We start from the raw sequence: 11,283 nt of genomic DNA on the forward strand, positions 1-11,283 counted from the left end.
GCATGGGTAACTTGCACATCTGTTGTAGTCTTTCATGCTTAACAATAGACAAGTTTTGGATCAACATATGTTGCCTTTCCAGATTTTCTTTTCTCTTTTACTTTTTTATTTTGCTTTTTTTACTTTTTTTTTTTTTAAGGAAAGTCCCTGCTTGTTGTGAAAAAGAGACTCCAAAACCGCATTCTGCATGTATTACAGTATAACATTTGGGTCAGCGTGCAGATACTTCTTTTTTCTTCCGTGATGTATCACATATTTTATTTCGGTGAAAGATCTGGATCTGCAGGTAAGCTAGTTCGCCACCCAGACTCCTCTGAAACAAAGCCAGGCTTCTGTTATGGCTGGACTATGGGATGTTTCAGGCCATTCATGAAAAGGTCATTGTCTTAATGGGAGCACATGTTTTCTCTGAATGCCATTCAGTATTGATTTTTTTCCCCCTTTCACATATCAAAGCTGCTTATTGCATGGGCACTAATGCATCCTGATACCATCAGATATGAAGGCATTCGAAGTGAATGCTAATACCAAGCCGGATGCTCTCTATCCTCTTTAGGCTGGAGGATAAGGTGTCCATAGTTTCCAAAAAGAATTTCAATTTTGGATATTTTTTTGTGACCACAGAACAGTTTTCTACTTTGCCTCAGTCCATCTTAAATAAGCTTTGGCCCAGAAAGGACCGTAGTTTTTCTGGATCATATGCACATATGACCTCTTCTTTGCTTGACGGAGCTTTTACCTGCATTAGTGGATGTGATGATGAGCTGAGTTCTTCGACAGTAATTTCCAGAAGCGTACCTTTGCCCACTGAGCAATTTCCATTACAGAATTATGTCATTTTTATTTAATGCAGTGCTGCCGCTGCAGATCATGGGAATCCAACATTATTCTTTGGCCTTGTCTCGTGTATTGAGAGATTTCTCCAGATTTGTCAGGTTTTTTTCAGAATCTTTCATTATATTACATCCTATAAAATATCTGATATACTGTACAAAGTCTTTGCAATCATTGTCATAGCAATTTCAAGTTGATTAACACGCTTTTAGACTCTGTTTTATATACAGATTAGTAAACCTGAACATTACTATTAAGTGATTCTGCAGGTTTTGGTTTTACCCAAATCATGCCACTGAGATGTTGCCAGTGGATCTAATTCATAGCAATATATTCCCCAACATACTTTTTCAGCCTTTTGTTGACAATACTCCAACTTTTTGAGATGTGTTGCGGCCATCAAATTAAAAATGTTTGCAAATATTTTTCATGAAATTCTTTCATACCTCACATTCAACCTTTAGCTATGGTTGCTATGGTTTTTTTTCTTTAGAATTGGGTTGTATTATATGTATATATAAATGCAAATGTGAAAGATTCACTGAAAAGATCTATTCACTTGTAAGTATGACATGCCTGTAGGTGTCGTCTTAAAAAAAAAAAGTAGCTTGATCAAATGCTCGATTATTATTTTTATCATAAGAAAGGAGTTTGCAGCAGTGCTCTTGGAAAAAAAAAAGTACTTTCAGCACCTCCACTGTCTTCTAAGCTGAACCCTGCTTGCAGTAAATGGTCTGTGAAGTCTCTGTAGGGAACACCGTCGGGGGAAAGACTTGGGCTTGCAGACGTGGCTGTGCCAGGTGTTGGCAGGAGAGGAGGTAGCTCAGTCATGTGACAGAGGGAGGTCTGGCACCGGATTCCTGTAGAAATACAATTAAAGCTCCGCCTGGCAAGACGAGCTCTCTAAAAACTCAGGACATATGACACAGACACACTTATGACCTTCCTGCAGGGGCCTGGCCACCAGAATGACCCATTCAAAGGGAATTAGTTTCATGAATGAGTACCAACTGGGGGAAAAGAAAAGAACTGGACAGCACATTAATCCTTTCTGTGGTGCCCCTTGTGTGGAACGACCACGAATGTTGCCCTGCGCTGCTAATCATGAAAGCAAGACAATAGGATATCCTCTCGTCATTGATAGGCACAGGCTTGAGATGCCTGCAGACAAGGATGCCCATATGCTATTATTAGACAATCAAATCATCAGCAATGAAACGACGAAGCCCAACTAGAACAATCACAGTCACATGTCTTACAGGAACCGTACAAGGCAGAAGAAAATGGCTCGAGATGCTGTTCTCCTCATCTGCATATACACACACACACACACACACACACACACACACACACACACACACACACACACACACACACACACATAAAAAAAGCATCACGAGCAGCAGAAAGAAAAAAAATGTGTCAACTTTCAGAGTGAGGGATCCAAAAATAAACCCCTTTCCAATTGGGGATAACATTTGCAGGCACACAAAAGCCCATGATAATCTTTCAATTTCATGAAAGAACAAAGCAATTAAAACAGAAAACACAACAATCTGTGACGCCGTCGTCATCTGGAGTGAGACAAAGGGGGCTAAGGCCACTCCATGTGTCATAACAGACGAGAGCGGTGACAGGACGGCGTTCACGGGTCTGATGTCCCACCCCAAGGACGTCCTTTCACATTCTTGTGCTTTAATTGCATGGATGCATTTTGATGCAGAGAAAATGCCTGACCTGAATCCTTGACATTGTCTCAGCCTCCGATGCCAGTTGATAGTGGTTAAATATCTCAAAACCACTTCCTACATCACCATCATAACAACAGATTTACATTAAATAGACACTGCATACCCCTATACAGTACAGTACCATATATTGTTTTTTGTTCAACACCCTTATCCTTTCCCATATAGTGCATCATCATAAAGCGATTATACTGTTCCAGCTTTTCTACTTCCACCAACATAAACAGCACATAATTACATCAAGCCGGGATTAAGATATTTCCACTGACAGGAAAACATGTCTGTTAAAAACACTGCTCCCATCTTCTCCCACCTCCCATAAACAATCACATTTTCTTCCGCAAGCACATTTTAACCAACCACTGGGTTATTCGAGACACACATCTGTGATTGCCTTCCACCTCAGGCGATGCTCGGCACCCACAGGTAATGCTTCAACATCCCTCTGTTTCTCTACGTATTTCTCCCCGCCTGACACGACGTTGGCATCAAAACGGTGCCAATATGGTGCAACTTCAAGCAAACGCCTTCTTAAAGGCCTTTTAATCTCCCTGCTCCATCCCAAATCACAAACTTGTTTCATCTGGAGTTAAATATGAAATACATGCTTTCAAATCAATGTAACGCTGAATTATTAACAATAAGTGAAGGCCTTTTCGCTGAAGAAAACATCGCAATGGAATTTCGTACTGTCAGTTTTCTTTTTACGCTCAATCCATTTCACAACCAGTCATCATTTCTGCTTTGGGATGAAAAAGCCACATCGTTAAAGTCTTTCCCTTTCACATCAAATTATGTGACGCTCAGGGAAAGCTGTGGAGTTCAACAAAAAAATAAAACCTGTGAATTAATTGTCTGACCTGTACAAACGGATGTCTAGCTACTCCACTGCCCAGTGGGATGCCACAACAAATCACCTCATTAACACAGACCCTGACACACTGGATGACGAAAGGGCTGTTGGGTTTAGTTGGAACAGATGGGGAGGTTTTGTTGACAAAGGCTTCAAATCCAACATTACAGGTAGGAGGATTGCACCTGTGCCTTCCAAACACAAGCCCCAGGATTCCCCCAACTAATCAGCCGCTTCAGGATCAGCACCTGACACCAGGAAAAAAAAACCCACATCAGCTTTTTTGTGCTTGGCAGTTCATTAGAGAACCTTAACTAACCCTTTTGAGGGCAGAATGTAACAGGCAAGGCTTCAACACATGTGGATCAGAGCTTTAGGGGGCAACACAGGAATTTTGCAGCCACAAAAACCACAGTTGAGAGGTGTTTTGTGCATGAAGCATAGTCAACTCCAAGGGCTGGAGATAATTTCCCTCCATGCACGACCTCATGCTGAGGGACTGCAGGTGATCTAACCGAGGAAAGAAGAAACACTGTTTATTGTAGCCCACACGTGGCTCTCACACCTCTGTGACCATGCAGCACTGAGGATTTACATGACAAATAAAAACTTGGAGCAGCTTCCAGCACCGGCGCAGCAAAAACGAGCCATTCCCAGTTAAAAAAAGCACATGCAAAAAGCCAGGCAGCAGAAATCTCTCCTGACCAAACTTGTGTTTTTGTACTTGAGGTAACCCGAAGCCTCTCTTTGCTCTGGCGCACGCATGCAGCCTGTGGAAGAAAGCAGCCTGCAGAAAAGCATGCAGCAGCGGTGCCATGGAGCCCCTGAAGCCGGCTGAACGTGATGACAGACGGGGGGAAAAATCCAACAACACGCCTCTTAAGACACCAGGTCGTGCAAGGAAGAAGGAAAAAAAAAATGACATGACTCTGCTTATTGCACCCCCCCACACCCCTCCTCCCTCCTGTTTGGTCTCGGGAACGCAGGACAAGCCCTTTTCCCCGCATTCAAGGCGTAGCGGCGCAAAAGCCTGTGAAGGACACCCCCCCTCTCCTTCCCTCACCTGGCATATCGTCTTCAAAATCCATGTCGTCTTGTCCCTCGTCTTCATTACTCAGCGACCCCGGCATCTTTATCTCATAGCCCCCAAACCCCCTTTTAGGCTGGGAATACTCAAAGTTAACCCTCCAGTCGCCGCAGCCCAGTCTCTTTCTTCACCCAAAAAAACAACTGTATTCGCTGCTCTGTTCAGTTTTTTTGAATGATTTTTTTTTTTATTAATTTTTTTTTCTCCCTGCAGTGAATATGGGGCTTCTCTTCCAAAGTGTAAAAATAAATAAATAAATTAATTAATTACCACTTCTATTTTTTTTTTCTTTCCCCCCACTGATCCCTATCCAGGTCTTCCAGTCTGAAAAATAAGAAAGACAAAAATGGAACACACATGCCCAGATTGTGACGTCTGGTCTGTTGCCATGACGATGCATCCCATAATTTCCCTCATTACTAGTTAGTCATACTCTTCTAGTTATCGCTTCAACTAGTAGTGTGCACAGAAAAAAAAAAAAGAAAAAACCCCCACGCCGAGCAGCATCTCGCGGGGTGGGAGGGATGCGCTTCCGCGTCTGTCTCCAGCACATTTCTGCCGGGAAGTCCGAGGAATTGAGACAGAAACTTCTCCTGCTTCCTCACTATTCACTCTCAACCTTTCATCTACATGTGAAGGAAAATCTGAAGGGATATCTATATATATTTATATATTTTTGGGGGTGGAAAAATGGCATAAATATTTCCTTTGGTGTAAAAAAAAAAAAAAAAAAAAACTGGCGTCATGGAACATTTGCAGTCCAGTTTTGACTTGACACCTTAAAATCTCATCCACATTGAATATCCGGGAGAGGAAGGAAAAAAAAAAGGCACACAAGTGCAGCGGTGATGCTGGATGCTGCGAGGAGTCCTGACTGCACAGTGATGTGTTGTCAAGGTTACCAAAGCGGTAACACAGGCTGCCACACACGCAGAGCCGAGCAGACCGGTAGCAGCTTTACTGTACACAAGAGCTGCAAGTGTCCCTGCTGCACCTGCTCTCACTGCGTTTGGCTTTAGATTAGCGCCTGTATTATTGTATGAGAACATATAAGTATTATTGTATAACATATAAGCAGTAGAAATTCAAAGTCTTGTCAACAATCATGCAAAATGTGCAAAAATTGCACCTGGTACACTTGATTGTAGCAATGTTCTTCATCCTCATCTTACAGACATACTGCTCAACTTTTTTGTCTTCTAACTATTTTCCTTTTATATAGAACACACACACACATATATATATATATATATTATATATTATACATACATATACTCCATTATCAAAGCTCTATAAATATCTTGTGAAAACATGCTTATAAAAATGCAAAAGAAATGAAAGTAGTCAAAGGCAACATTTTTTGGTTTGTTTTGTGAAGATAGTTTATTAAGATTGGTTTAATCTTCATCCTCTTCCTCCTCCTCATCCTGGTTGATCTGGAAGTAGCGCAGCTCGTAGCTCTCCTTGGTGTTAGCCACAACCCGCAACCAGTCCCTGAGGTTGTTCTTCTTCAGATACTTCTTAGTGAGATACTTCAAGTACCTGCAAGACAGGAGGGGCGTGAGGTAGCATAAATCTTTTTATAAACATGTCCATTTGTAATTAATTTTCATGACCCATTTACCGTGAAGATGAATCCAATGCACCACTTATCGTGAATATGCTTAAATAAATGTGATCCGTTATTAAGGCTCTTTATGGTTATTTTTAAAGTCGATATATTAAAAGGCTCGATAAGTTAATTTTACTGGAGTTATTTAAAAAGGTATGTAGCTTACATCAAGGTTGGTTATTATCAAGTGACTGGACAGAAAACATTAAAGCACTCCATTTGAGACTGTGTGCTACAGTCGCCCTCTGGTGGTGAGGGTGTGTTACACCCCCTCAGCAGATCTACTACAATACTGAAAGACCTGTGTATGACATAAAACCATAGGAAATGTCCACAGAGTCCCAGTAGCCAGGGGCATTCTTCACAACTTAAGACAAACTTTATATAAATAACTTGTGTCACGTTCTGCTTAAACAGTGTCACATTACAAATGCCCACCTGAAAATGTTTCAGTATCGCTATATACCCATAATTTCGCAATCCCCTTATCCTGCTCTTTACTTAGTCTTTAAAGTACAACCATTTTGTCCTGTTTTTGACTTCTTACGTGCAAAATATAAAACGTTAGTGAGGCTTATTCCTCAAAACATATATTCCCAAAGTAAGATGCTTTATGTGTTTTCTGTCTTATTTACGATGTTAGAAAAAGGAATTGTTATTTAATGTGAGCAGAGGCTAACAAAAATTCAGGTGTGCATGTTTGCAGGCCTACTAACAGAACAAATAAAACATGAGATTTGTGACCCTCAGGTCCAAGAACTTTGCAGGATCAGCATCTCTGTCTTGCATAAGCGAGAGGGGACTTTATGAGGTCATTGTCTCCAGGTAGCATTTGTTCGCTGTGCTGCGAGGAGATTCACGTCACATTGGTGCATTCTAACTGTCCATTACGGTTTTGTTGGATGCAGAGCCTCTTGAGACGTACCAAAGATTAAAAGATGGCTGTGGATTAGCAACATGAGGATTAAACTCTGATCATGGATAGACTAGTGGAACAAAAACACTCCTGTTAGTCAGATGAAAGTTTGTTCATCACCAAGTCATGTGAGCAGTGGATATGAGTACAGGAAACACTGTCTCTCTCTTTCTCCTGTACGAATTGATTTATAAAAATAGAATAAAATTAATGAATTTGAAAAAAATAAGGGTATTGTCTACTCAGTCACATTTTAGTTGTGATCAGTTCATATATATATATATATATATATATATATATATATATATATATATAAAAAAAAAAAAACACACAGCAATCAAATAATTACTGTTAACAAATATTTGCATTCCCATTTAAAATAATCTTTATGGCTAACGGCGTGAAACCTGTGATATCTCATGAAGACAACTGTCCTAAAAATCTACAGCTGATGTATTTGAAGAGATGGAGATGTACTATTTTCAGAGTTCAGACTTTTTGTCGCAGTCATGGACGCTGCAAATGTCAACTGGAAGTGGCGTGATGAGACAGCAGAGTCAAGGATGGCGAGAGGATAGAGAAGAGTGTTACTGCGCAGCCGATTCAGTTCAGTACTTTAATACCTGGGTTTATAAACAGTTAGCTTCAGAGTGGAGCGCACAGTTCACACAATGGATAATCATCTTGTGGCAATCAGTTTGTTTTCTGCGCTGCACAACCAACAGTACAGTAAACGAAGCATACTGCATGTCTGTGGTGGACTTGCAGATAGTGTTGTTTTTATCAGCCTGTTTCAATTTTAGTCTAGTCTTTGGGTCAAGCTATCATTTTAGTCTCGTTCATTCTCCTTTTAGTCGTGTCAAGTTTCAGTCGACTAAAAGTCTGAGCATTTTAGTCTTATTTTATCAGAATCAGAATTGATAGAATTTATCAGAATTGTCCAGGACCATTTTAGTCTAGTTTTAGTCAAAGATTGTATTTAGCCTATCTATCTATCTATCTATCTATCTATCTATCTATCCAAGATGGTCTCTTCTTCTCCCAGCCCCAAAGAAGATTCCCACGTCTCTCTATTTAACTTTGTTTTTAATTGACGTGAACCCAGAGCTCTGCGATAACGGCATCAGCCTCTAACTCTGCAGCTGCATCTTCTGGATCTGATTCCCCGCGGGCCGCAACTGGGATTGAGGACGTGACGTCACCCAGCAGCAGAACTAAATCAGAGGAAACTACTTAAACATGGAGATTAAGGATTTTGTTAGAACATTTCTTCTCGTTTTGGTCAACGAAAATGAAGACACATTTTAGCAGTTTTTATTTTGTAATCTACATTTTAGCCTATTGTCTACAATATTGCATTGTATATTTAATTATCGTTTTCGCCACATGACCAGCATTTTCATTGCGTCTTGTCTCGTTTTGCACAGGCGATAAAGGTTCGTTGACGACGATATTTAGTCAAAATTTGGGTTGAGGAAAGCAACTTTACTTGCAGATGAGCCTCACTCTCCTATCTTTTTACTACATAAAAGCTCTAAAGTTTGTCACCAATTTATTTTAAGTGAATATAAACCCATTAGTGGCAACAGAGTTTGAATCCAGACTCCTTAACAGGTAACTATTAAACACCCAGCATGTATTCAGCCTGTTGGTTTTGGTATCAATAAGATGGCAGCTCTATATTAGTATACATGAGTGTGAGTGACACTTTAGCCTTTTGTACCTCTTGGAGAAGGGGACTTCAGAGTTCACAGCTATTTTGCTCTTGCTCCTCTCGATGGACACCACGCCACCCCCGAGGTTTCCAGCCTTGCCGTTGACTTTGATGCGCTCCTGCAGGAACTGCTCCTGTGAGTTCAGAGGGCATCACACAGATCAATACACCTGAGCAAACCATTCAGCTGCAGCATGAAAAGGTGTGTGAGCCATACCTGTCAAGTTTCCTGTTTTGGCCGGGAAACTACCGTATTCTACCCCTCTTTCCCGCTGTCCTCCCGTATTAGTATTTTCCCGTAAATTTCCAGGTTTTATAATATAATTTTTAAACTGAATTACCACTAACCTCCCGAGAACTGCCACCTACTGTAGCCTGGGTGGCAGTTCTCGCAAGGTTAGTGGTGACGACAGGAACAAACTCGGAACAACAAATCAGAGATGGATGTATGTAACTGGAGAGAAGACATTTCTGCCCAAAAAGAGAAGACTGTGTAAATATCTCTAAAAATGGGATATTAAATTTACTTTCCCAAAGAGGAGCAGAATGTTACAGTTACGTGTTCTGTAAGATGTGTAACTGAGATGTCAGGCCCCGTACACACGTAGCCGGGTATCTGCTAAACCGAAGATATTTTCCTACGTTTGGACCTGTCATCCACATGAAAACGCAAATAAACGAATGTTTAAAAAAAACTCTGGGCAAAGTGAAGATTTTTGAAAACTCTGTTTATGTATATGCATGTAGACAGAGACAACTGGAGTTTTGCGTTTTCGAACGTCACATTATGCTCCAAAACGTCTAACGTGCGACCTTTGTTTACTAGAGAACTACAGATGATCCACCATCTGTTCTCCAACCTATTTATTAAATAAATGGTCTCTGCCCTTAACCACCGTTTACTGCGTTACACCGACAGAGCCTACGCCGTAGGGTACGCGGCGACGCGCTCCGTACCCTACGGCGTAGGGCTGTGTCGATTTAACGCGGCAGCTCCGTGGCGGGACACCTGGGGGGACTCGGGCTCGTTTCCCGAGAAGGAGACGCCGCTCCCGGGGAAACTGCGCAGCGGAGGCCCGAAGAACAGATGATCTACAGGTTTGGAATGCTTATGAATGTGGTCGAAAACGCAGATCTTCGGTTATGTGTGGAAGGTTTTTTTTTTTTTTTTAACAATGTAATGTGGATACAAATTGTTTTATAAACGGAGGGGGGAAATATTCGGTTTTAAAAATACCCGGCTACGTGTGTACATAGCCTTAGTGTCTCTCACAGGGGAAGGACCGATGTCGGTCAGCAGCACAGAGCCACATGAGTGAAAATGACATAAGAAAATGTAAATGTTTCACTTGAAGAATATTTAAAATAAATAAATGTGCTTTAATTCCTCTTTGTGTTTTTATTTAGGCTCCATTATAGGAATTACCTACATGGGAATGTCCACAGCATTTCAGTGTCAACAAAGGTAGAACTATCCAATTCTGAGCACATAATTGCAGTTTGTAAGTGGTTGACAGATATTTTAGATTTGTTGCAAATCTGTCTAAAAATGTAAGATACTGGACCTCGGTTGGGGTGGTGGTTAAGCAGCAGAAAATGTCCCTTATTTTTAAACCCCAAACTTGACAGGTATGGTTTGAGCACATCTACTTTTACTTACAAAGTTGGCAGCATCCATGATGCCATCCTCCACGGGGTGTGTGCAGTCCAGGGTGAACTTGAGCAGCTGCTTCTTCCTCTTCCCACCTTGTTTCCTGAAGACCTGCTTCTTCTGAGACACAAACCGGGGAAGTTACACAACTCAAACCTGCAACAATACCTGCAACAACACATTAAACTGGACCACAGGATGCATCAGGTTTCCAATGAATAACTGGCTTTTATATCTGCATCCCAGACTATATGTGGCCGATTTGGAGCTAAACCAGCTAAACTACGTTGCCTGGACGTCCACACACCACATGCTGGCTAATACTAGCACTGTTAGCTCAGCGTGGTTTACACCGGGGCGGTTATCGCATGCAACGAGGAGGCTTAAACATCCGCCTGCCGGGCTATTAATTTACCCCATGAGACATAAACACCCGCCAGGGAAAAATACAAGGTAACATATGGCTTGTATGTGCAGTTTTTTAGTGGTTTGACTACTCACGATCGGGGCCATGGCTGACACGTTCAGCAAAAAGGAAGCGGCGACGCATGCGCAGGAGCTTAAACTGCCCGCCCGAGAAATAGATCGCTCAATCATCGATCGATCTGCGGTCGATTTATCAACCTGCCTGACTTGCCTATGAAAACAAAGGGAGCTGCTAAGTAATTTAGAGAATAAACAATGAGTTTGGGTGGTGGATTACCTTGGGAAACCTTTTTCAAGCACTACACTACAGCTAATTTCCAAATACCAATTAAAAACTTTGCTGTTAATCTTGTTCAAAGGTGGAGTTGACCTCCCTGCTCTAAACTGGGATGGACCATCACACACAGTGGAAAGGCAAGTTTATTTGTGTAGCACAATTCAA

At 41.5% G+C, this 11,283-nt stretch overlaps 2 protein-coding genes across 3 annotated transcripts in view; both read right to left on the reverse strand.

Annotated features, from left to right (window-relative positions):
* Window positions 1-4,785, reverse strand: part of chd5 (chromodomain helicase DNA binding protein 5) — a 64,414-nt gene extending 59,629 nt beyond the window's left edge. The window contains exon 1 of the mRNA XM_061726968.1: window positions 4,499-4,785. Within this exon, the coding sequence (XP_061582952.1) occupies window positions 4,499-4,565 (67 nt within the window). The 5' untranslated portion in view covers window positions 4,566-4,785. The remainder of the gene's footprint in view (window positions 1-4,498) is intronic.
* A 1,093-nt stretch (window positions 4,786-5,878) lies between these two features.
* On the reverse strand, window positions 5,879-11,001 carry rpl22 (ribosomal protein L22). 2 transcript variants are annotated; one of them, XM_061726954.1, is made up of 4 exons: window positions 10,917-11,001; window positions 10,425-10,535; window positions 8,774-8,898; window positions 5,879-6,064 (listed from the first exon to the last, which is right to left on the reverse strand). In XM_061726954.1, the coding sequence occupies exons 1-4, from the start codon at window positions 10,926-10,928 to the stop codon at window positions 5,920-5,922; spliced, it is 393 nt and encodes a 130-aa protein (XP_061582938.1). In that variant the 5' UTR covers window positions 10,929-11,001; the 3' UTR covers window positions 5,879-5,919. The 2 variants fall into 2 exon arrangements, with proteins under 2 accessions (XP_061582938.1, XP_061582939.1); XM_061726955.1 differs by having other exon boundaries at window positions 10,425-10,532; window positions 10,917-10,943.
* Between the last annotated feature and the right edge of the window lie 282 nt (window positions 11,002-11,283).

Source organism: Cololabis saira, chromosome 8, assembly GCF_033807715.1.
Source record: "Cololabis saira isolate AMF1-May2022 chromosome 8, fColSai1.1, whole genome shotgun sequence".
NCBI lineage: Eukaryota > Metazoa > Chordata > Actinopteri > Beloniformes > Belonidae > Cololabis > Cololabis saira.

Coding starts and splice junctions, on each gene's coding strand:
- rpl22 (XM_061726954.1), bottom strand. Junction 8,899..10,424: donor TCATGGATGCTGCCAACTTT/GTAAGTAAAAGT, acceptor CTGAACTCACAG/GAGCAGTTCCTGCAGGAGCG. Junction 6,065..8,773: donor GAAGTCCCCTTCTCCAAGAG/GTACAAAAGGCT, acceptor CCTGTCTTGCAG/GTACTTGAAGTATCTCACTA.